The 26,171-nt window shown below is 43.6% G+C and overlaps 1 protein-coding gene across 4 annotated transcripts; it reads left to right on the top strand.

Moving 5' to 3' along the window:
- Nucleotides 1-576: 576 nt before the first annotated feature.
- On the top strand, nucleotides 577-26,171 carry bcl9l (bcl9 like). 4 transcript variants are annotated; one of them, XM_061047078.1, is made up of 9 exons: nucleotides 577-924; nucleotides 17,231-17,306; nucleotides 17,976-18,395; nucleotides 20,395-20,517; nucleotides 20,881-21,055; nucleotides 21,215-21,299; nucleotides 21,741-24,135; nucleotides 24,230-24,484; nucleotides 24,593-26,171. In XM_061047078.1, exons 3-9 carry the CDS (start codon nucleotides 18,065-18,067, stop codon nucleotides 25,777-25,779), a joined length of 4,551 nt encoding a protein of 1,516 aa, XP_060903061.1. In that variant the 5' UTR covers nucleotides 577-924; nucleotides 17,231-17,306; nucleotides 17,976-18,064; the 3' UTR covers nucleotides 25,780-26,171. The 4 variants fall into 4 exon arrangements, with proteins under 4 accessions (XP_060903061.1, XP_060903060.1, XP_060903059.1 ...); XM_061047077.1 differs by lacking the exon at nucleotides 577-924 and adding an exon at nucleotides 16,085-16,103; XM_061047076.1 differs by lacking the exon at nucleotides 577-924 and adding an exon at nucleotides 16,155-16,359.

Here is a 26,171-nt window from a genome sequence, read left to right as displayed (position 1 = left end):
TTACAGCTCAAATTAAAAATAGTCTGTACGTATGCAGGAAATGCCTGTGCCCAAAGTTCACTTGAGGGTACGTTGCAAAAGGCTCTGCTACCCACACCACCAGAGGGAGCATTCAACTGAAAAAAAGAGCAGCAGAGCAACAACTGGATCTCCACTATGAGTAACTTTATAATGCTTCCCCTGAACATTAAGTGGTCATCTTTTTTTTTATTTTTTATACACAGTTTCTGATTCAATCCTTCTTTTTTTTAAATGTTGAAATGATGAGACAATCTCCTTCTGCAGATTCTTGTCCATTTTAAATGTCCTGTAGGCTCATATGTAAGGGGGATTTGATCTTCCAGATTTGGAAAGAATATTTGATCTGATTGATTGGCGGAAGGTGGCTGGTGCATTTTAAGTCCATAAGGGGAAAAATAACATCAGGGTGTTGCATCACCATCATGTCAGAATGTCACAATATTAACGATGACAATGAGATTTTTTTTTAAATCTGAGGCAGCACCCACAGGTCCAGTCTGACATATCAGCACAGTGACATACGGAATTGCCCGTGTGGCCACTCTAATTATTGTCAGCGGCTGGGAGTGATATGGACTCGCAGAGAAATGCAACGTCCTGCCCTTCTACATCTTGAATAGTGGGGGAGTCATGAACCGCTGCAAGGTGACGCGTCCTCTGATTTCAACCGAAACTTCACCCTTAGACACGCCGTGTTATTAACCACCATACTGAGCCTCCCGTCAAAACTGCACCAGCTCGCCTCTTGATCAAACATCGAGGTCGGGACCGTCTTTGCGCGGTGGACCGGGCGGAAGGAGAGCAAGCGGTGGCGGCGGCGGCAGCAGCGGCGGCGGCCACTCCGGGGAATGTCGGCTGGCCGTCAGTCCTGACATCGGCCCTCTTGTGATCTCAGACACCCAGGTACAGTACACACAGCATTTTTGAAACACTGACACTGCCCCGACCTGGGCTAGCTGTCCGCGTATTACTCAGCTGTCTTCGTTACGCGTATAACTTTCCCCCTGCTTTTTTCTTTTTTCTCTCTCTCTCTCCGGGTCGCTTGCAAAGGCAATAACAAAGTTCAAATCCCGTTAGCTAGCATTGCAGGTCGCTTGCAGATGTGTGCTACGGCAACGTCAGTTTACAAGAGAGTCGGGGCTACATGAATTAGCATGCTAAGTTAGCACCGTGGACCTGGCTGGCGCAGCAAAGTCTCTCTCCAGTCCGTGCGCGCTTGGGGTTCACACCAGGGGCATGTGTCCTTAAATTCTCCTCACAATGCAATGCGGTGCTTGCTCAACTTTATACGTTTTCGCAGTCTACCCCGGGTTACTGAGCTATTTCACATCCAGATGTGAAATTGCTTATATTCGCATTGTCAGTGAGCAGGCTAATCTTGTCAGAGCAGCATTTGAATGGTTTTGTGTGCTAAAGCAGCTAAACCAGTGTTCAGTTCAGGTGACAGACTGCGTAACGATACCTGTCACACACACAGACACACACACACACACACTCAGCAGCGTGGGCAATGTGGAGAGCAACATGCAGCTCACACTGCCACTGTCTTTAACCCTGCACGAAATGCATGCATGTCTCACATTCCCATTTTGTTTACTTCAAAATATTGTGTTTTAATGTGACATTTCCTGCTCAGCTGTGATTCTTTGAACACACATGACCAGCGTCCTGCTGTGGCTGCACGTCAAGCTAGAATCTTAACCTGAACAATTTAACCTTATGATAGTAGCAGCAAAATAAATATGATGATGTCGTCCCTCGTAGACTGTTATATCATGGGCATTTTTATTATTATTATAATTTGATAGCTTAATGCTGTGTGATATAGCCTAAAGGTGTTCTCTCTCATACATCCTTTCCCCCTGCTTCTCTCCCTCTCTTTTTGTAATTGTGTGTTTTTCTCAGTCCAGTTAAACCACCTCTTTACCTCTTTACCTCTTTACCTCTACCAGCTCAGCCTGTTGAATGTGCTTTGATAATGCTGCACTCAAACCTGTTCACAGAGGGAGATACTACAGCTCATCTGTTTGCCTGTGTGTGTGTGTGTGTGTGCGTGTGCGTGTGCGTGTGTGTGTGTGTGTGTGTGTGTGTGTGCACAGGCGCTTCATACTGTTTGTGTATCTACAATATCCTGGTGAGCTATATATAGCGCCTAACAGAGTTTGCAACTTGATCCGAATTGTCTTTCAGAGCTACAGCACACTGTGCCATGCTTTCCTCTTGGTTCACGGCATCTTTTTTCTTCTTGGACTTATTTTTTTTTTCTTTTGAAACAACGGTCCTCTGCAACCTGTAGGCCTCTGTGCAGGCCTCCTCTTCTGTTTTTGCAGAAGAGTTTAGACCGTAGTGGTTCTCTTAAAAAAAAAAAAAAAAGACATTTGGGTCCATGTGTGTACACTGACGCTGTCAAATATTGTTGGTCAACGATCAACAGTTTTAAAATGTTAAAACGCTTTAAAAAAATTATCTTTATTCAAATGTTAACCTCAAGCTGCCAAGAACAAGTGAGAGTGCAGCGACGGTCCATTTAGATTCACAGGTCAGCAAATGCGGACATTTTTTAAGGCCTTTAGCGTTAAAGTCACATTTCAGTTAATGTTTTGTGACAGTGTGCAGGAGTTTGCTTGCAATTTGTTTGCTAATGAACGACAATACATTTCCCAATATTGGGTGCCTAATGCCTATACGACCATTTTTGTTCGTTGCTACACACACACACACACACACACACACACACACACACACACACACACACACACACACACACACACACACACACACACACACACACACACACACACACACACACACACACACACACACACACTGCTCCTGTGCATGCAGAGACAGATTTGGTGAGCCGCTGACAAAGTGCTTCTTATCTGGTTAGGTGATCTGAGAAGTTTGGGGTGAGTTACAGAGAGCACCGCTAAGGTGAGCTATGAAAGAATAATGTGATATTGAGAACTTTTCCACACGACAGAATACACTAAGGCATTTAAGTACCCCTCTATAGGCGGTGTGTAAAAAAGAAAAGGCCTTTTCTAATCCATAGGAAGCATTCAGGTTAAGCATTTTAAGACACTTGTGACACATGCAGTATGCTTCACATTAATATCGCGCTGTGTGTTGTGCTCTTGTGGCCTTTCTGTGTGCTCATCCTTTGCATGTTTTTGCATACACTCTTTGCAGACAAAAGTTGTCTGTCCACACGGCTGCTGCTCCTCTGCCTTTTCAAATGACATGAATACATAAAGGCACATTCAGAGCAGTGAGTTCAGGTTCTTTTAACAGTATAGTTTGTCCGGGCAGGTGAGAACGAAGCAATTGGAACTCAGGTAAGCTCCTGATCACTAAACTGAGAGGCCTGTAGGTCTCGGGTCCTTTCACAAGCAAACTGTTGTGCTGCTTGCAAGAAGTGAGAATGTAATGTGAACCAACCACAGGATTTAACCCTCAGATACTGTACACAGTTTCATTTGGTGCAAGAAGGACGGATGTTCACCTCTGTTTGTCAGTACTTAGTTACGCCGAGGAGGATTTGTGTAACAAACTGAGCTTATAGAAAGTCGTTTTTTTACATGCATTTCAGAAAGCTGAGCCGAGTGTATCCTACATGGTTATGTTTCTGTGAATGTCCAGTAATTATAAGATACTCGTGAGTCTGTCTGTGATGTTTGTTTACAAGCTTGAAACTCAACTGGATGAGTCAAACAGGAAGACGCATCAAAAACCTTTTCAGACACAAAACCAGCTGTAGGCGTGATAACAGAATTCAAAACCACCGAGGGTGTGTTTCTTTTCTATCACGTGGCCCGAGCTCTGATCAGATCTAACCAATCATCAAAGATTTTTATAGTTCATCTAAACGCTGAGTCTGCTCTTTAAACGTGGGATCTGAATGCAGCGTTTTAAACAGAAGTCAAGTTCAGGATGAAGAGCATTTCAAAGCACGCTGGGACTGCACATCATGTTGCATATTGCTCAATGATAATATTAGACTAAGGTTCCTCACATTGTCTTAAAATGTCTCTGATTTTGTACAAAACCTGGAGATTTCAGTACATTAAAGAGTAATCAAAAAGCTATTTCAGAGCATGTCAAGCAGTATTGGCTCATCGTGCAGGATGTGTTCTATGATGGTGTTATGCTTTTGATGTTAACAGTAGTCGAGGTTCTCCTCTTGAGTGTGACAACATGTGGTGAATGAGAGGCATCAGAGTGTGCTGATGTTTCTATCACCCAAACCTACCTCAGTGATTTGAGCAGAGTAGCTGACGTTGTCATTCATGTCATCGAATGAAGATGAAAAAGCGTTAAGACTGAGACATGTGAAGGATTGTATTTCTGTGAAGGTTTGACATCACCCTGACTTGTAAGGAAGGAACCTGGTGGCAAAGTGCTGCTGTTGCAAACTATTCAATTAATGCGGAAAATCGTGACCTCACTTTTTGTGAATTGAATGTTAGAAACTCCAGAAGTTTGTAGCTGCTTGTTTGACTTGCACCGCCTGCTGTTTGAATTCACAAAGGTATTTTGTCTTTGTGTGGCTCTCATGGAGCTCTCTGTCTTTAAACGTGTGCACCATCATTTCCTCTGAGGTGTGTGTGTGTGTGTGTGTGTGTGTGTGTGTGTGTGTGTGTGTGTGTGTGTGTGTGTGTGTGTGTGTGTGTGTGTGTGTGTGTGTGTGTGTGTGTGTGTGTGTGTGTGTGTGTGTGTGTGTGTGTGTGTGTGTGTGTGTGTGTGTGTGTGTGTGTGTGTGTGTGTGTGTGTGTGTGTGTGTGTGTGTGTGTGTGTGTGTGTGTGTGTGTGTGTGTGTGTGTGTGTGTGTGTGTGTGTGTGTGTGTGTGTGTGTGTGTGTGTGTGTGTGTGTGTGTGTGTGTGTGTGTGTGTGTGTGTGTGTGTGTGTGTGTGTGTGTGTGTGTGTGTGTGTGTGTGTGTGTGTGTGTGTGTGTGTGTGTGTGTGTGTGTGTGTGTGTGTGTGCTGCAAATTCTATTAAAGACACAAACACAGGCTCTTACGATTCTGCATCCGGATGCATCATTTGTCATCACCTCTATTCTCTGAAGCTTTCACCTCTGTGATCGTGCTGCATCATGGTTATGGTATGTTAAAGTAAAGACAAACAGACCTAACAAATCAGGTAGAGAACATCACTCTCAGATCAATGTTGTTCTGCTTTACTTCACAAACACATGTGCATATACAAGGGCCAAACATGTGCAAACACTTTGATGCAGTCATTTCACTGATGTGAGTGTGTGTGTGTTTGTATCCATTACCGTGTATGTTCATTCCAGGTGAAATTTCCCTTCGCCTTTCTTTCATATTTTTTTTCCATCAGAAGTTTCTCACCGCTTGCATCATTGCTTCAGATCAGAATAACTTACCTTTTGCTTCGACCTTCACTGGATTTGATTCAGGTATGGCCAGCTAAAGGAGCCCTGTGAGGGTTTGGTGTAACTTAGTACTGTTCTCAGATTGGACTAACGTCAGGGTGAGGTTTTGTTTTTAAGGTCTGATTGTGTTTAGGCTGCAGTATTTTGTTTCTGTTTAGTTCAGTGTTGTTTTGGGAATTCGATGTTGTGTACAATCCCAACACTCAGTTTTAGGTCTAATTGTTTAAGTTTACAAATCTGAAAATAATCAAATCAATTTCTCTGCCCAAAGTGGAGATAAGTGACATATAACTTCGTCCGACCTGTGGGAAAACAAGACGCTGTGTCTGATTGGTCAGGCTGATCATCCTCTGTTTAGCAGACTGCTAGGTGTGTGTTAAGCTTGAATTGCTTCTGTCCGTCAGCCTGCATTGTGCTGTAATGCCTTCTGTCTGTAGTGAGGCTGCAGTTTGGTCTTTTTTCCTCGTTCTAGTTGGCTTTCTTCCCAGAAAGTATTGGAAAAGGATGCAACCCTTGACCCTCTGTTCAGAACGAGTTCAGTACTTCCCTCTCTGAGCTGAGGCTAAAGCGTGAACGATCCGCCTGCAGTGTTTTCTACACTAAATGTTCAGCGGAGGTCTTTATCAGACCCCGATCAGAACATGTAGGACACCACATAATGTATTATCATAGCTCTATACATGTAGTTAAAGCTGGAAAAATGTGGACTATACCTGTACACTTTGTTATTATGGTTTTAGGCCGTGAAGAAGTTCTTCACTCCTTTTAGTTTCTTTTTTTTTATCAGGGTCAAACAGGGGCTCAAAGATGCACCGGGGTACCTGAGCGTAATCCCCCCCCCCCCCCAGAGCTAACGATATAAAAGCACTGAGAACCTCCCGTTCCCCGCCTCGATCGCAGGTTACTACAAGTTTCAACATGAGTCTCTGTAACAAAATAGAAAGGTCAATAACCGGGTAGGCCGGGTAGGTTTTAACCATTTAAGTAGGGATGTGCCTAGGCGACTCCTTTCAAAGTCGATGGGATGCAAATACTGATTAGAGCTCTCAAGAACTGCCGTCAATGTTGTGCTTTGCGTCTGCTGAGTGAATTGTAGAAATATGAACTCCATTTAACCGACTAGTCTAAAGTTAAGAAAACACACAGAAAACGGTCAAAAATTGATTACAACTTATTTAAGATTATCGTGGGTAAACTCGGTTTGCTGAGTTTGGTTAACGTTAGCAGTATTAGCACTGCTGGCCTTTGGTTAACATCCACATGCCTCTGCTTAAGGTGGTTACACATTGCTCCGGTCGAAGTTTAGCCTGACACAGCCTACACTTTTATCTCCATTTTTTTTTTTTAGATCAAAATACTGCCAGACATTCAGATTCCTACTAGTTGCTGTTCGTTCACTGCTTGTTTACATCCAGGCAGTAGAGTCAGAAGTGTAGGCTACAGCTACAGCCCTGACTAGTGTCAGGCGGCTGCGTTACATCTTTGACCGGCATTTAGGGCCAACAAAAATATTGGTAATGCGTTTAAGCGACTAGTAATTCTGGTGTCAACTACACAGGGTGGAAACAGTCCATCGTTTAGTCGACTAAACGTGTACATCCCTAGTTGTGACTAGTAGTTACTTTATGAAAGCCTCAACTAATGTAGTGTTTCTAATCTAATCTTTCTAATGTTCATTTAATGTTCAAGAAACCATTCTGCCCTTACATTTAAAAATGACTCACTAGTCACTAGGCTACTACATCACCTTTTAGACACGTTAGTTATGGTGTAAATCTCGTCTTTACAGACCTTCAGTTCACTTTGGTTTCCAGCGTTCTCTGACTTTGCGTGTGTGGAGACGACTTTTCATACAAAGATAAAGCTGCGGCCGGGTTTGTTCAGGTCGCAGTAGCCAGCCGTTGTCCTCAGTGTGGCTCGTTGAAAACACAGACAGGAACAGCAGTAGAGTCTCTGATTGTCTCATCTCTGCTAACAGTGGCTTTGAAAACAAAGTTCACGTTTTGGGACCCTGGTTTTATGTAGGTTGGTTAACCCTGGGGGGGGGGGGAGTCCTCTCCCTTGGTATAATCTCCCTCCTGCTCTTAAAATTACATTTTGAATAATAAACAAGTCATTATCAATGCCTCGCCTTGGCATTGATAATGACTGGATTTACATTACCAGCAAGGAAAGAGCTCTCATGTTTCTGTGGGCGTGGCTTTGATGCATTCAGAGAACTCACCCACATCATCACAGAGCAGAGATAATAATAATAACAACACAGCCTTTTGTTGTACAACAAACATTAAATACATATTTGAATGCTTTACAAAGACTATATTTGAGCCTGAACATGCCTTATCTCCTTAGCTTGTGTCACTCCTTTTCTATGGCTCATCGTGTTCTTTCCTCAGAGTGAAAAGAAAAGGTGCTTTTCTTAGCTCTTTTTTGTCATCACTGTGCAGTGAGGCCTGCTGCATCAAAAGACAGCGACGCTTTGAGATCTTTACAAATGTCTCCTTCTTCCTTTTTTTTTTCTGTGGCCTTTCCTGAGTTGCAGGGCCTTCACTCACTCACTCTCTCTCTCTCTCTCTCTCTCTCACTCTCTCTCTCTCTCTCTCTCTCTCTCTCTCTCTCTCTGCACATCGCCTACTTGTTAGCCTATATTTACTCAGCCCAGTGACATATTTTGTTGCCACAGCAACCTGCCACAACCCCCCTACTGTGCTTTGTGTTGGCTGTTCGTGTCACCTGTGGGCTGTCCCACAATGCACTGCCACACTATTCAAGCTGTGAGTGAGAAGGCAGCTATGAAGCTCTCAGACATGTGAACAGTTTGTGAATTAAGTTCCTTCAACTTAAAAACGCCTTCTTTTAACAGCTCGGACTGAATCGTTTCTTGTTCTCAGATGTTTATTAAATGGATGTTGACCTGCTTTAACCTCTTGTTATGCTTGTTGACTGACGCATTCCTACTACAGTAGGCTGCAGAAAAACAGAGTGCATGCTGGGAGAAGAGAACAAGCGTGTGATTGAAGATAAAAGCAGAGGGAAGAAAAATAAAGTTCTTTCAAGGATGTAAAAGTAAGAAATAGATTTGTCTATAAGGCTGAATGTTGTTAATAATCCATGAACGGGGTTTCCCCGCACGCTACACTCCTACTCGTCCAACTGAGTGCTCCGACCAAAAAATGCCAAACATGTTGTAAACTTTTTTTTTTTCCCTTCCTGCTAGATTTTTGAACAAGCTCCAGTTCTGTCCTTTTCTAACATACAGCCTCACAGCGTCGATCCAACTTTAAAGCTAAGAGTTTGAAATCTACAGCCACTGTGTAAAAAGACTCGCACAGGCTGCAAAAGCACAAAATCATTTCTCCAAGACGAGCTCTAATTTATTTTTCCCACTTCATTATTTGGAATCTTTTTGCTATAAAATCAGACATGGGTGGGCGGTGCTTTCCAATTCAGTGACCTTTCAGAGATCACATTGTTCAGATCCCCATGAGGGAAACATTTGTAACGTCATTCTTCAAAGAGTCTGAAGGCTGTAATGAAGTGAGTGCTGGCACCAATAATCACTCAAACTCTCATGATGGCTGTCACTTGGAAGCAGTTTCACATTATTGGTCTCCGTTGGTTTTCCATCACTAAAAGTTGGCACAGGCTTGATGGCTGATTTAACATCTCTGAACCTCCACACAGAGCCCGCCTGTCATCATCCTTATTAATTTTCCTTCACTTGTACAATAATGAAGCTACCCCAAGCTGAAAGAACCGTTTTCCACGTTTGCCTTAAATTTCTACTTCAATTATTTCAGATTTTATTCCAGCCAGGAAGAATTAAGTATTGGAGAGTACTAGTAGCAGACTTTTTCTCTGTTCACACTTTTTTTTTAAACCGCATGATATACTTTGATGTACGACTCAGGCAGACTTTTCTTACACACTGTGGAGGGATTTGAATATCAGAATACAGTGATAGTACTCTGATCTATTCTCTTCCCACGGCTCTTGACTAAATCCAACTCTAATACACCAATACTCAGATACAGTTAAGTCATGAGCTGTAAGTGTTAAGCACCAAATATTTAGGTGGATGCCTCATGTGTCCGCCAAGTTTTATCTGACATGCTGCGACTCTCCCTCTACACATCCCGCTGCAGTCACCAAAATACTGCCAGAGCTGGGTACACTGAGGTAAACTGAGCAGGTGTATGTCCAAATTGTTTACGGTGAGAAGGCAGACTCGGAGGGCAGAACAAACACCGAGCTGTGGGAGTGTCACCCACCTGGGGGGAGGGGTTACTGCCCTTTGTGATGTCATGACGGCGACATCTCGAACAGCCTGTTTGAGGACACATTTTCTGAAAAGTGAAGCAGGCAACAGACGGAGCGGATGGACTTTTCTCATCGTTGGGGGTATTGTAGACAGACTGGAGACACATTAGTGTAAGAAAACATGGTTAAGTGCGTTTTGCATAATATGTGACCTTTTTAATGTTTGCACGTTTTAAGCTTCTCAGGACATGTGTGACACGTTCCACTTTAAAAGCTGACTGTTGTTTGAAGGACATCGGGGATATTGAGCAGCAGAAGCTCAGAGAGACACTCAGCATGTGTAAGTTGGTGACACGTGGGGAGGGTGTCACATTTGGTCTTGTTTGAAACCTTTGTGTGTGGACTTAAAAGGAGTCATTTTAGCAGCCACACAGCCTCCATGACATATGTGTAACATCAAAGCAGACGGGGGGGGCGGGGGGGGGGGGGAAACCCATCAGAGGTGAGGTGTCTTCTGTCTTTGAGCAGATTGTGGTAAACCAGAAAAGAAGGTGACTTGTTAACGAAGGAAGAAAAGGTTGAATATATGGCAGCACAGATATCACAGATATCTAACACGGCAGAAAATGTTTTTACATTAAATACTTGACTTTCACACTCAGTGGAAACTGAGCTTTAGGAGGTGAGAACTCCACTGCACCGATGTAAGTCATGATTTATATGAATGAAAGATTTAGAATGAACACAACCAAAAATGAATTGTTGAACATGCAAACCGGAGAAACTGCAGTATGAAAGATAAACTAATGGTTTTACAGTTAGTACACCTGTGATAATATAATGTGAGAAAGCTTTGCAGAGGGGAGTTCTGTGAAGGGGAACTTTCCTTTACCTGCTAGATTAACAGCTAACGTTAGCATTCGGCCATTTCTTTTCAACATTGTGGTTTGTTTTTGACTCCTTCAAAAAAGATTTTTTAATCCTGGAAAACAAAAGTACAAAATGATAACCGCATCTGAGCGTCCTTGTCTGAGCAGGACATCAGTGGAAAATGAATAAAGTGTATTCGACTTCATGAAGAATAGAGCACGACGCCTCTGTGATGAGAACAAGGTGAGCAGAGCGCCAAGCAAGTTTGTCATCTATGTTTTTATTAAACGGATAATTAAAATGTTTTTGTTGCGTTCTTAAAAAAATCAGCCAGAGAAATTGCGATTCTATTCAGATTTGTCATCCCCATTATAGTCGCTTGAAGTTGGACCAGAGGATGGTAACACCTTGTTGACATTGTTGACAGGACTGCATGCTTGTGACCATCAATCACAAGACAGCCACAAGCATACCCTGCTTTATTGTGTGTATTTATCTAAATAGGACCACCGTTTACAAAATGAACATCGTGCTGTTTTGAAGAAGACTCATTAAGAACATCAACTCATTATGAAAATGTTTACTGGGGTAATAAATCAAGTGACAAGTCCTCTCTTAGTCTCCTGAACAGACGTCTTTGCAGCATGCAGTGGAGTCCAATGATTCTGTTAACAGTCATACATGTCGTGTTATCCACGGCCTTGTCCTTAATCAGAGCGCGGAGGGGCCGAGCACTTTTAACTCGTTTTCTTTCTCTTTTTTTTCTGGGGCTGGCGCCATGTGCAAATGCAGTTTGTTAAGCAGCTGATGTGAAAAGAAAAAGTCTGAACTGTGAGCTCTGTGTAACTGTGTGCTGTCCTGCGTCATACACATTATTCATTCATCAGCACTGTTAAACAGTTTGGCCTCAGTGTTTACTGCTGTCGGTCCACAGCAGCACTGTGGCATCTGTGTTTTGGACTTGGCGTCGTATTTTGTTCTCACTGCTGGCCCTGACTTCTCCAGGCTCTCCGGCTCTATTAATACCAGCTCGCTCTAAAAATACAGAGTACTGTGTGACCCACTGGGACTAAATAGGAGCTCAACCTCTTACCGTATAGGCTTACTGACATATACGACACACACACACACACACACACACGCACACGCACCAGTTATAAACTCAGATTTTTTGAGAATACAGCATCACATGGATATTTTCCACAATCAAAGGAAAATGGCTTCAGGCAAAAACATTGAAATCAATCAAACCTTCAGGCCGTACAGAGAACAGTGCAGTTTGTTTCCACTGATGATAAAGGAATGTAAGAGTGTGTGTGTTTCTGTCTTTGTGTGCAGATGTACTTATCACTATAGCCCTAAAAAAGAATTGGCATTGCACATACAGACCACGTGTTACAGATTTTAATACCCATTGAATTATTTCCTTAATTAGTTCAGAGCAGCGAGTTGACGCGTCTGGAAAAGATCCAACTGTTAAATTGAATTTGTTTCCCAAAGTACAAAGGAACATTTAATGCCCAAACGCATTTGTTGTTTGGATAACAGCTCACCTTGTGTTAAACATATGCCCAGCTAATATCTGCTATAAAGGACAAACATCAACATATTTGACCAAAGGCTTAATCATTCTCTCACATAATTAACAAAAATAGGATCAAACCATGTCCATTAGGGCTTAAATATTCAAATACATTGAGGTTGTATTTTTGGTTTGTCTGCTGGCTCCCTGTTTCATGGGAACACAAATGATTTGTTTGTTTTGAAGTGCGTTAACATAAATGGTAAAGACGCAGACTGCTGGTGGTTTATTTGAACTGTCGAGGTTATAAATGTAGGACTGAATGTTTGAAGGGGGACGAGCTCATTCAGAAAACTTCCACATAAAAACAAGGCCGGGCTGGATTGTCTGAACGACCAACATGTTGGTTCATTTTCGATCATCATGTGTTTTCTGACTGCAGCCTGTAAGATCTGAAAAGAGTTACTTTAACTACGTTACCTCATGTCTCGTTCAGCTTTATGAAAACACAAAACGTTATCATACTGGATGTAAAAAAAACAAACAAACATGGCAGCAGAAAGAGCCACCATGGCGTCACTTTTTAGACCCTTGAACTCCCTCTATTTTAGACATCACTGAAGAGCTTCATGAATGTTTCCTCTGGTTTGTCCTCTCGCTTTATCTAAACTCTTCGCCAGCACAGCCTTCTCTGCTTCGGTCTTTCTCGTTTTGCCTTGGTCAGCAGCTCTGTGGCGTTTTAAAGTAACGTTGGCAGGTGTCATTGGAGCTGAGCTTTCAGTGCCATCCTACAGTAAACGTGGAATACCTCTGGTGGTGGTGCAAAGGTAAAGGTAGAGTAAGCCCAGAGAGTCCAGGAGGCATTTGATTGGTACTCTCCACCCGGACCTGAGATCACTGATAGGTCAGGGTTTTTACAGGATGACGGCAGCGGGAGATGACGGATCTTTATTGGTCCTGTTTCAGAGCAAGCTTAACAAACTGAATCTCATTTTATTAAAATTTGTAACCTCCTGTGTTTCCTCATTAAGAATTAATGATAGCTTTTCCTCAGTCCGTCAGTACCTGTTTTTATCTCATTATTTTACCTTAGTTTTTGGATCGTGGGGTCGGGGTCGGGAGTCATGTTGTTGCTGTTTGATTTATGTTGACGTAAAAAAACACTTTGTGATCCATTGCTGTATGAAAAGTGCCGTACAAATAAAGTTTGATTGATTGATGATTTTTTTGATTGCCGTCGACGGTTTAAAGACCGTTTTATTGAATGTGACAAAGTGTATGCTGGGTAACATTTCCAACCCTAGCTTTAATACAGCTCAGTTCAGTATAGCGCCTCTCATTGACATATTTGTTATGTCATTGAAGTTTTGAGCATGCTTGGAATGCATGAGCCTCGGCGAGAATGAGAACACATTTAGTTTTGATCTGAGTGATTACTCAGCTCGAGTGGAGCCGCACACTTTCTTAAAGTGACCTGCATGTGTCTATTTAGTGACTGCCAGGTATTTTTACTACGATACAGTTCTATTTTTTTTATACTTGTTAAAATAAACCTGTAAGTTACCGGCAGTCCTGCACAGAAGCTGTTGAACTTTAACTCGAGTTCAGTGTTTATTTCTATCTTCCTAACAAGCAGCTCAGCCTGTTATCTACTGAGAAGTGGACATTTGAGTAAACCCAAAAGTCAAACTTCACCCATGTGTTTCTTTAAATACAAACACTTCCTACATGTGTTTCTCAGCGATCAGTCAGCTGCTCGTCAGTCTGGTGATGCCTTTATGAGTCAGTCTGTGTACACGAGAGGTTTGTGTCATTACTCATAGGAGCCTGTGACCTTTCCATAACAAGATTTACTGGGGTCTGTACTTCAGCAGAAGTGTGTCAGCGTGTGCGTTTGCAATGTCAGATTTGGGTCTTTATCAGGTTTCACTCATCCATCATCTCTCCACTTCTACTTGCCAATGTTTGGAGGGCGAAAGGGCACGCCGACTGTCAGGTCTAGGTCATCGTTCCTTCTTCTTCAAGGTCCTAGAAACGGTCTGGTGAGTAAGTCAAAGTAGCACTTTCGATGTGCGGATACATGCATATGTATTTCCTTACCTTTTACAAGAGGTCAAACTATTGGTAGCCAACCTACAGGAGAAGCTGTTTGATATTCAGTTGCAGCCTGTGAGGCCAGATTGAGAGATGCAACCGGACCGACATGAACTCAAAAGCGAGACTGAAAACGAACATTCAATCCTGCTTTGGCAGAAACCGCTTGACTGGGTAAAGAGGAGGAGAAGTGAGAACACCTCTCTCAGGGGACATTAACGCTGATTTTACAGCCTGGATTTTATTGCAGATTAATTGCATAGCAGCCGGTTGATTTGATTTAATTCCATCATTCAAATGTCACCATAATTAAGTACTAATCATTCCTAAAGCTCGCCTGTTAAATGTCTTGTTATGTGTGGGAGTTGAGGTCGGGATGTAATGAATGCAGATGACACCAATTAAGTTCAGTGTTGGCACTTCAGGTGTGTCTGATTAGTCAACACCTTTTTCACAAACAAATATGAGCGCTGATGCGGAACATGTAAGTGAGAATGTGCTTGTATTTCTACTCATGATAATTATACATTTCATTACTTTTTTAACAGTTTTAAACCCCTGTGAGTTTTTTTCTTGTTCTCTTTGACTGCATCACTTCAGAGTGGATCTAATGCTGAACAAGCTGAACAAAATCAAAGAGCGAACAAATCCTCCCAAAATGATCCAAATGGAAAAAAAACACATTCAATAGGAAATGCAAGTTCACAGCGCTAGTTAATACTTTGTATAGGGATCATTTATTCTGAACATTGAACCTGCCATAACACATTATTGGGGAAGGTTCTCCTGTTTGCAAAGCACTGATGCCATTAACTCCAGATGTTTCAACACAAACTTTGACTCTTCCAAATGAAATAGTGTTTGTAGTCTGTACAAAAAGACTTAATTGGCTTAAACATGGAAATGTGCTTAGTTTGAGAGATGTGACAACCCGAACAGACACAGTTCAGTTAACATCATGGAACTGACAAAACGTCCCAAGTCAAGACAGAATCTAGTCTAGCTACTACACCAGAAGGTCAAATAAATAATATCACTTATTACATATGAAGGCAGAATGACTTTTCTAATCATTTCATTCATTGGTTTGTTTTCACTTTACAGAAGTTTAATAAAACCTTGAAGTGAAAACTCACCCTGAAAAGGTGTTTGCTGTTCTTAAAGTCACTCAGTACTTTTAAAGTTGAGTGCTGTTAAAGCCTGATAAAGTCATGTGATTGGACTACTGTGCTCGTCTCGGTATACAAGTCTCCAGGGAGAATCGATTTATTGATTATCGCCACGGTAGCTTTCCATTTAGCCCCCTCTCAGCTAGTTACTACTGGACCTTCTTGTGGTCTTCTCGTCTGTCTCTTTTGCTTTCTTCTAACCTCTTCATCTCGGCCCGTGCACTTGGTACGATTTCAGTGGGACCAACACAATAAATTGAGTTTTTCTAAACTTTGTGTAATTGTACTGACTGTTGTGTTCCTTGTGGTTGAGTACATAAAAATAGACCCACATGTGGAAAGGAGCGAGGATAATGAGTGTGAGGCCTTACTTCATGTCTACCAAATGTTCAAGCGAGACCAAAAAGTTTACGAGAACATTGGATGGATTAAACCTGCTTCAAAGATTCCTTCAGTCCGACCTGGACTCACCCCATATAACTCCTTCAACTTTTTACCCAAGCCACCTTGTCCAGCAGAAATGACAGTGAGCGTCCCAGATGTCCAGCAGCCTGGTAATCACTTTAGATAGGTCTGTCTTTTCTTAACTGTCTGCTGGAAGGTCAGCAACTCACCATATGATTAGTCTGCCTCCACTTTGTGTTGCACAAAGCAAGTGAGTCACACATTGTCAACAGAGCGACGTCTGACTGTCCCTGCTCGAGTTAATGAGTGATGAAGTCCTTAGCCGAAGAACAAGGCTCCTCTCTGTGCTGACTTGAGTGTGTGTGTGAGTTAATGACTAATTACAGCATTGTGTTTACCATTACCTGTCAAGGTGAGTGAGTGGTACAGATGGTTCGGTTAGAGCGCGACAGCTGACCTGACCGACTCTGCTGCATGGGATTGTGTCATCGGCCAAAAATGGAACCCAGTGGAGCTGTTTACATGCGACCTGCGTTAGTCCTTGTTGAATATCTCAGCTTGGTGTTTCTGAGCAGTCTGTGATGACTGTTGTGACCAACCATTGTTCACCAGCAACAGGTGTGGAGGGGTCTTGTTGAAACCTGCAAAAACTCTTTTAATGCTGTGTGCACGAGAAAACGTCAGTGGGCCATGCAGCAAGAGAACACGTCCACAATCAGTGTGTAGGCTGTACTCGAATTCTTCCAACACAGAGCAACACACTCCAGTTGCAAAGGTTAAAATCAGAAGCTCGGGGTTACAGACACAGGCAGGTGGTGGTGTCAAAAGGGCGTCAGCTTGCAGCTTTGGACTTGACCTCTGATTGAAGCCTCATGTAATATAGGAAGTATTCTGAAAACGTCATGTTGACCTCGAATTGTGCTTTAGTTTTTTCTCTTACTTTAACGGTAAATCTAGGAGCTGATATGAGACACATGCCTTGTCATCACTCAAACACCCGAAAGTAGACTGAAAGCAAAAGCTGACAAACACTGTTTTCTGTCTGGATAGGCCTAAATACTTATCTTGAATAAGAAGGGAATTCATTCTTGTCAGTTTTTGCTCAAAATGAGTGAGAAACCGAGAGAATGAGTCTCCGAGTGAGGGAGGGAGAGAGAGACAGGTATTGCTTCAGAGCGTGTTGTGGAATGTGTGGTGGGGTTTTTGTGGTTTGCAAAGTGTTCGGTAAGGGGAGGGACCGAAAAACACTGCCGAGCTGCTTCTGAGCTGCAGGTCCCTCCCCGAGCATGGAGTCAGTCTTTGCTCCCTTTCTCTTAAAGGCACAGCGTCTCTCTGGCCTCGGTCTTCTATCAGTCTTGTGCCTTCTTCTGTCTGTTCTCTTGTCTTTGCGGGTTCATGTTGACCCACAGGCACAAAGTGACAGATAACACTGACTGTAGAGATCGCTATCTGTTTCCACTGATGTTATTACTCTGTTGGTTTCCCCCAGGTCCAATGTGTGGTCAGTGAAGTGTCCTAAAAGAGCAGCATGGCAGTGTATCAGTTGAGCGTCTGGGTGAGATGAGGTGAGTCAACAGGCTGAAACGTTTGTTTTTTAAAGGCCTTACTTAGAACCAAAGTGTGTCGCTAATGGTCCACCCAGTACAGGCCAAGGATAAATGATTTTTTTCAGTAACTCATGACATAGCTGTAGCCAAATATGTCCAAACTATGTCCTGTTATTTAACATTTCCATCTAGCTACTTGTCTATTTTCCAGGTTAATTTAAATATCAAACTTTGTAGAGCAGTCATCTTTCCACTGAGGTTGTCAAAGTGTTGATACTTTGCAACTTTTTAATACCATGTGTTGTAAATTATACTATCTCTGTTATTTAAACGATTGATAGTATTGAAAAGTACAGAAACAAACAAAAAAACGTGTTACATAAGACAGCTACGTAAGAGAGGAATAATTCTATCAAAGATGGCAGCACATAAATTCCACACATAAGCAGGAGTTTGCCTGCAGTTTTTTTGTTGTAAAAAAACAAGAAATGACCCAATATTGGGTGCCTAGGACATCTATTTTTGTCACCATGGTAGCAAAACAGGTATCTATAATTTGATTTTGACCAGAAGTTATCTAAGTTTAAAAATCTGGTTCAGTGACAACTTCTTTCAACCCCATTTTCCATGTTTCATTCTGAAATCCTAAAAAAAATGTCTAAAATGTTTTATTCTTTTCTCCATCAGTGTCACCTGTAAGAAATGTGAGCTTCACTGACAAACAGACACAGCTGTCCTCCAAAACCAGACCTCCACTTCAATCACCAGCCAATCAAATGCACACAGACAATAAACTGGCCAATCATGGCAAGCAGGTCACCAGTGACAGCCGATCCCAGATACCTGGTGTAAACCAGCAGGCTCAGCAGCAGCAGCAGCAGGGAGCCGCCGGCCACCTGGGTCCAAAGGGCGTCGGTGCCGGGAGCCATGGCGTCAAAACCAACCAGATCTCCCCCAGCAACCCTGGGCTGAAGGCCGTCAGCCAATCAGTGAGCAGTGTCGGAGGGATGCTGAAAACCAAATCAAAGCGGGAGCGGAGTGTCTCCAATGACTCTGGCGAATCAAGAAATGCCATTCCTCCAGCTGTGGAGACAGATGCCAAAGGAGGTAAGGCATTCAGAGTAAACTGTGTCAGCACCTGAGACGTTCACACGCTGTGTTTCTGTTCTTAGTATGCAGAAGTTTACTTCCTTTCCCTTCCTATCAGCCCAATCTCAACCCGATATACCAGATAGCGTGTATTCACCTCCTCCACAGCAGGAAGTGAATGTAAGGACTGAGAGGACAGAAGAACTTGTTTTCGCTCTTTCTGAAAATGCCCTGACCTTTCAGTGAAGCGGCAGAATTTCCCCTCTGCTTTTTGATAGTGTGTGCCGTGCCGGCGCTGCGATGACGTGTCTCAGAAAAAAAGCATCTTCGCTTTCAGTCGAGCTCAGAGAGACAGGCGGGTCAGAAGGTTGTGAAAAAGTGAGAGGATGTTATTAAAGCAGGAGACAGTGAGTGGGAGGGAAGATTTAAGGTACATTTGTGTGTTTGTTTTTTTGTTGATGTGGTTAAGGAACAAAGTGTTCGATTTGCATCTGTTTGCTGTCGTTTATTTAAGTTGACTGTAGGTGAAATTATTCTGATTTCATGAAACTTATCTGGCCGTGACTTGAACCTTCTCTTGAAACACACACAACAACACACGCATGCACTCTCACACACACCCTGACGCACGGAGGGAGAGGTGTGGTCTCAACACAAAGAACGACAGAGGCTGAAAGAGGAAGAGAATGAAAAGGTAGGGTGGAATCGTTTCAAGGGAAATCGTCTCCCTCTGTTTGACCTCCCACCTTCCCGCACGCAAAGGCACACGCACACAAATAGCACACACACACACTCTCTTTAAGGCGGGTTTCTCTTTGAAACCTGCCTTTTCTTTACATCAAATGATTCTGCCGCCAATCCTTGAAACCTGTGGAGAGTCGGTGACAAACATTGTGAACTTGTAGCGGCAGTTTCGCAGTAATTGCTTTTCTTGTCAGCATAAACCAGTAACTGTTGAAAACAAAGCCATCCATTGAAAACAAAAGATATCTCCTTACATATCTCCACTTTGTGTAGAGATAGAAGCCCTCTGTCTGCTGTACTTTTCTCTGAATTGTCAACTTCCTTCCTTCCTCACTGTACATTCACAGTATTTCAAGTCTGTGGTGACTGATCATCATCTCACAAAGTCGGTGACTTCTTTGATATCACTTTTTGGTTCTGCTGCTCCTTCTGCAGGTCACTTTTTTTTAAAATAAAAAGCCCAGCTGCTACAGGTTTCTTGCAGCTTTTTGCACCCACTGGTGGACGGCAGTTTGTGCATCCACAATATCATTATTGTGCAATGTCCTCAACACATACAAGCCTTTCATACTGCTGTGAAATCACTGATTTAACAATTAAGTCTTTTTTTCACAGTTCATTTTTTTTAATACATATTCTAAAATAAGACAAAACCTGTATTAGTCATTTGAAGTTTTTTTCCTCAGTGTTCACTCATGTACGACTTTTGTTGCACAGGCAAAAAGAGCACATTTGCAATCATGTCATTTCTGATATTTTTAACAGCTTTTCAAATAAGAGCAAAGGTATAGTATAGTTATAAGTTTAATTTAGTATAAATGAAAGTATAATCGTCGGAGCATGTCAGCAGAGCAAACTTTTCCAACATGGGTGTCTAAACCTGAGTTCACATCCTAGGTTTCTAATGATTTCAAATGTTGGCACAGATCAATACCATGGCTTTGTTTAACACAGTCCATCATTTTTTATGACACGACTGTGGTGCTAACATTGCATAATAATGCAGGAAAATATTGATTTGCCATTAGACATCATATTGAGTTTTAAAGTGATGTACAACTATACATGAAGCCAAATACTGGGACGCTCTAACTCCCAATAAGTCCAGACGGCATTGAAACAGAGCGTTGTACATTTTCTTCTGTCTTTTAAAAAAAAACCTTGGTGTGTTTATACCACAAGACTGTTCAATCAAAAAGTGAATGAACACATATAATACCCTTCTAAGGACAATATTGTGACAGTTGTTACTTATGTGTGTCGTATCCTCCAGAGGGTGTTATGCGCAGTAAGCGGCGCTGTGTTCTGGAAAAGAAACAGCCATACAGCGGAGATGAATGGTGCTCTGGACCCGACACAGAGGAAGATGACGACAAGCCAAGAACTGCAGCCCCACGTGAGTCTCATTGTTGCCTGAATGTAGCAGTCCTCACTAGCATCAGCTATATTGTGTCCCAAACTGTGAAAGGCTTCATGAATTACTTGTAGAAATCCCCTGTCATGTCTCGGTAGGTTTTCTCTGAAGACAACAGGTTAGAGTTGTGAATTAAACATGGATGTTTTCAGATCTGAACACACACTGAAAGGAAGAGGATGTCAGCTTTCAGCACTATACTATCCCTTTTCTCTTCTGACTTTACATCTTTTAGCTCCATCTAGTGTTAAGATGTTGAAACCCCAATGGGTATACTTGTATTGCAATTATATTTCAAGATAGCATTATGAGTATTTAAACCAGTGTGTTTCTGATTTTTCTCAGGAGAGTGTGGGCTGGCAGGTCAAATCCAGGGGCTCTCTGAGCGTCTGTCTGCAGGGCCGTTATCTGAACCTGCAGCTGCTGTAATGGGACGTAGCGTGGGTCCAGGGCTAAAGGCAGAGCCACCTCAGCCTTCACAACAAGTGGTGTATGTTTTCACAACCAGCCTAGCCAACAGGTAGGGGTACTACAGTATGAATAGGCATGACTGCAGACATCAAAAATGACATTTTCTGTCCATAATCTATCAGTTTTATATCTCTCTTATCAAAATCTACTAATTAAAACTCATTTATCTAACTGCCCACTAACTCCATTTTTATTTGTTGTTTGACAGTGCTGCAGAGGCAGTAATAAAAGGACAGAGTGATTCCATCCTTCTGTTTCACCAGCAAAATGTTCCACACACCAAGCTGGAGCAGGTCAGACATCCACAGCTAAGCGGCAATTTCAACAAAATGTCAAATACATGCTCAAGCTTGAGAGAACAAAAGTGTAACAACAGAAAGTGCAAAGCATGTTCAAATGTACATTTGGTTAGTTATTTTGGGCGCAGATGTGTCCTTGTTCCTGTTTTTATTATCAGTTGTTCTGACTGGTGTGAACATTTGAACCGAGAAAGTAATTACAATATCTGTTGTTTTGGCAACGTTTTTCTTAAATTAAATTGTATACACTTCATTATTTCTGAGAGAAATTACAAATTGTGTCTCTATTTTTTGTGAGAGAGACACACACATTGGCCTGAAAGAAAAAGAAGAACTCACAGACATGCATTAATGAAAGGATGTCAGAGTGAGGGGGCTGCACATGTACTGGTCACCCATATTCATATATTTTTCATGTTTTTTTTTTTGTCACAGGGCCACCCATCAGGGAAGCTTCCTAACCTATCTGAAAAGGTGAACTCCAGCAGCTCTCCACCCATAGGCACCCCTAAATCTCAAAGTGGAACTCCACGGCCAGCCTCTGCAGGTGTTGTAGGCCCATTGCATCCTGCAGGGACACCGACATCGGCTGGACACTCGGATAATGAATCCTCTCTGACCAGACCTAACAGCATTATTGCCCATAGATCAGAAGGGGGGAATGCAACCACATCAACAGGCCCAGGACCAGGAGGTGGGGAAGGTGCAGGAGGTGTAACACTTCCGGTTGCTACTGTTTCCCCATCTGGGAGTCCTTCTATCCTATCTGCACACCTTCAGAGTGATACAGGCCTGAGGACTTGTCCAGGGAACTCAGATTGTCTTTCCAAAGAACAGTTGGAGCACAGGGAGCGCTCTTTGCAGACACTCAGAGACATAGAAAGGCTGCTTCTGCGCAGTGGGGCGGGTGGAGGCCCTGGTGACACTGTAGGCTCCAATAACAATGGCAGTAATAACTCCTCCAACTTAAATAATAACAATAATGCTGATAGGAGTGGTATTCTTGAAGACAATGACAATGGTACTAATAATTCTGGAAACATCAGTAGTGGAAATATGCTCTCGTCAGCCTTGGCACCAATGGGAGGAATGAAGAAATATGAAGAACCTCTCCAGTCCATCATTTCTCAAACACAGTCCCTGGGTGGACCTGGTCTTGACAGCCCTCAAATGGACTCTCAACATAATCTGCCACAACACCCCCATCACCAACTGTCTTCGCCTGGGATCGACATGGGTCCCCTACTTGGACCAGACGGGCTGACACCAGAGCAGATGGCCTGGAGGAAACTCCAGGAAGAATACTACCTAGAGAAGAGGAGACAACAGGAAATGCAGCCCCCCAACCATCCCCAGCACTTTAGAATGATGAGCGAAATTGGCATGCATGGAGGTCCAATGATGATGAGAGGCCCCCCTCCTCCCTACCACAGCAAGCCTGGAGACCACCAGCAGTGGGGTCCTGCCAATATGATGGGAGGAGGGATGGGTGGAAATGCGCGGTTGATGGACATGCACCAAGAGGGACCCCGTGGCCCAAGGTTCCTAGGACAGATGCAGAGAGGGCCACCTGGTGGAGGTGGATTTCCTGGTAATGCAGGGGGAGTTTTATCAATGGAGGGTCTAGGACCCCAAAGACCCACCAGACCAGGGATGATTTGGATAGATGATATACCCAACAACATAGGGGGTGGAGGTCCCTTTCATGGCTGTTACCCAGGTGGACCTCCACAGCACTTGCAAGGGGACCCTGAGCATTTATTAACACGTGAAGAAATGTGTCGGATCATGGAGAAACGGCAGTTGCAGGGGCTTCCCAGGTTTGAACTTGAAAGGTTAGTTAAACAGCAACAACAGGGCAACATTGGATCAAGAAGTATAGATAATTCTGGTGGCCCAGACTTTGCAAATTTAGGAATGGGCCGGGGTCCACCTCCCAACCGAGGTGATCCTATGGACTTCCCTGGCTCACGGGATATAATGGGCTCTCCTGGAGGTGGTCCCCAAATGAGAGACTTAGTGGATTCTCCTTTGGGGAGCAACCTAACAATGAACATGAACCAACAGATGAATATTCAGCAACAACAGCAAATGATGCTATCTCAGAAGCTCAGAGGGGGTCCTGCAGGAGGGGCGCCTTTAGGTGAAATGTTTAGTCCTGGAGAGATTTCTCGAATCAGGGCTACACAGAATGGAAGAGGAGGAAATAAGGGAATGATCCCTGGACCTGATGGCCCTTTTCAGTTTCGTAATCAAGGCCCCTTCTCTGGGGGTCAGGTGGAAGGACCATACCTTCAACAGCCTGGCCCTGAGATGTTTGGGGCTGACCAGCAAGGTCCTAATCAGATGGGAGGAACATCGCGACTTAGTCATATGCCGATGACCGGAGGCCTCAGGGGAGCAGACCTCGGCCCTCGGCACCTATCTGATCTAGCAATCAATGTCAATCCCCTTACCTCTCCTTCAGTGCCTCCTCCTCATCAGCTTAAATCTCCATCCCTCAACCAGGAGCCATCTCCTCTTTTACCTTCACCCTCAGCTCCAGGACTGAAGTCACCCTCACAGATCTCCTCTGCTGGGCATCATCCCCCTCTTCCCCCTGCATCTGGAGCTGGGACTCCTTCCTCTTCTTCCATGAAATCCCCCCAGGTAATGGGGTCTTCCAGCCTTGTGATGCACTCTCCGTCTGCCTCTCCCGGACGACTCAAGTCCCCAGCAATGGCCTTGGGCTCTCCAGGGTGGGCATCTCCTAAAACTGCTCTTCCAAGTCCAGGTGGTCCAATCGGTGGGAAGGCAGTGGGCAATGGAGGAAGTAGTTCTACTGAGACAGGTACGCCTAGAATAAAAAGATGATTTTATCACCCTAGTAATGCTGTTCCCTGTACTTTTGCGACATTAAACTGTTTTTTTATTGTTCTTTGCAGGCCAATCACTTCCCCCCAGGAGTTCCAACTCTACCCCTATAAGCCAGCCTGGATCTATGAATCCAAGTATGCCATTTAACTCTTCTCCAGATGCCCCACCAACTCAGAATCCTTTATCTCTAATCATGTCTCAAATGTCTAAGTATGCCATGCCCAGTTCTACTCCTCTCTACCATGATGCAATCAAAACAATTGCCACCTCTGATGATGAGATGATGCCGGATCGACCTCTTCTATCTGGTGTCAGCATTGGAGGTAAGAAAACGAGGATTAAATGCTGTTTTGAAAACATGAACAGACTTCAAGTCAGTAGTCAATAGTGTGATTTTTTTTTTTAATACTCTGGCTTTGTTTTATCACCAGGAAACATGGGCAACCCCCAGACATCCCAGATCCTTGTCTCCCAGGGCTCCATTGGCCCCCATAGTGATCCACAAAGTCCCATGGGTATGGTAAGCCATGGTCAGCAACACATGTCCCATGATGCCTCAGGACCTGTGCTCTCATCCCCAAACCATATGGGCATGCCTGCCATGAACTCTGCCATGATGGGAGGCGGTGGACCTGATGGAATAGGGCTGTGCAATATGTCACCCATGTCACATAACCAAATGGCAGGATTTCCTCGCATTCAGCAACCATCTCATGGGCCCATGCACTCCCCTATCGGAGGGATGTCACAGAATTTTTCTCAGTCAAATGAGGATATTCTACAATCTCAGCAGTTACACATGCTCAGTAAAGGTCATCCCCACCAACGCCCCTCCCACCCCTCAGACTCATTTTCTTCTTTGCCCATGGATGGCCCGGATCTGAGTGAAGTTATACGGCCCTCTCACACGGGAATCCCTGAGTTTGATCTCTCCCGCATCATTCCTTCTGATAAACCCAGTAGCACTCTGCAGTATTTCCCAAAGAGTGAGCCACATCAAAATCCCCATCAGGGACCCCCATCCCAGCAGCCTACTCCACAACAGCTTCTCAAACAGTTGTCCTCTTCGGCACCCCCTCACAGCAGCGGCCCTTCGTCCAACCCCCACCTAGCAAACCTACAGAATATGATGGCTGAACAGCAGCTCGCCTCTCACCCCTCTCATGGTGGATTACGCCAAAGCATGGGTATTCCTCAAGGGGGTTCAAGGGGTATGCTTTCAGGCGGGGGCATGGGCCCCATGTGCCCCCCTGGACATATGATGGGAAGGACAGGCATGATGCCACAACAGCTCCAACAACATCAAGCCATGATGGCAAATAGCCTTCTCCACCATCCCTCCAATCCTTACCCTGGCATGATGTCCTCCCAGCAGCACCCACACAATCTGATGGCACAGCAGAACATTATGATGATGCAGGCCAAGCAGCGGAGTGTGTCGATTTCAGGGGATCCCTTTGGCCCCCAGGGTCCTTTAATGTCCCCACAGGGTCCCATGATGGGCCCGTCCCACCCACAGTCTGGTATGATGGGCCCCCAGTCTCTCAGACAGCGTGGAATGTCTCTGGACAGTCCCATTGGCTATGGCCCTGGAGGGATGGCGAACATGCCATTCTGATCCAACAAAATAAATTGTAAAAATGCCCACTAGCTAACCTTCCCATTGTGTCCAAGTTTTTTCATCAATGTTATTTCTGCAATTTGAAAAGATGAACTGTAAAAACAATAATTCACTGATACTCCTCAAATTTTGGATTTAAAAAAGTTGAATATTTAAAAACACTGTAAAACAGTTCAATAATAAATCTGAAGCCATTTTCTAAAATACTGTACAATATGTATATTTAAAGATGTGTGTATTTGTTGTGGGAAGAGAGTGGCAGTCAGGAGAGGAGTGCCTCAAATTTCTATTTGTTTTAATATCATTGATTTATTTTCTCCAACTACCAAACTGTTGTGCAAAGGAATTATATATATAAATAATATATACTTGCTGTATATAAGATGCAA

The sequence above is a fragment of the Labrus mixtus genome, chromosome 9 (assembly GCF_963584025.1).
Source record: "Labrus mixtus chromosome 9, fLabMix1.1, whole genome shotgun sequence".
Classification (NCBI taxonomy): Eukaryota; Metazoa; Chordata; class Actinopteri; order Labriformes; family Labridae; genus Labrus; species Labrus mixtus.
Note: the sequence above shows the minus strand (reverse complement) of the source record. Positions and strands in the feature narration are given on the sequence as shown.

Coding starts and splice junctions, on each gene's coding strand:
- bcl9l (XM_061047078.1), top strand. CDS start 18,065: ATGCACACAGACAATAAACTGGCCAATCATGGCAAGCAGGTCACCAGT. Junction 18,396..20,394: donor GGAGACAGATGCCAAAGGAG/GTAAGGCATTCA, acceptor CGTATCCTCCAG/AGGGTGTTATGCGCAGTAAG. Junction 24,485..24,592: donor ATCTGGTGTCAGCATTGGAG/GTAAGAAAACGA, acceptor TTTTATCACCAG/GAAACATGGGCAACCCCCAG.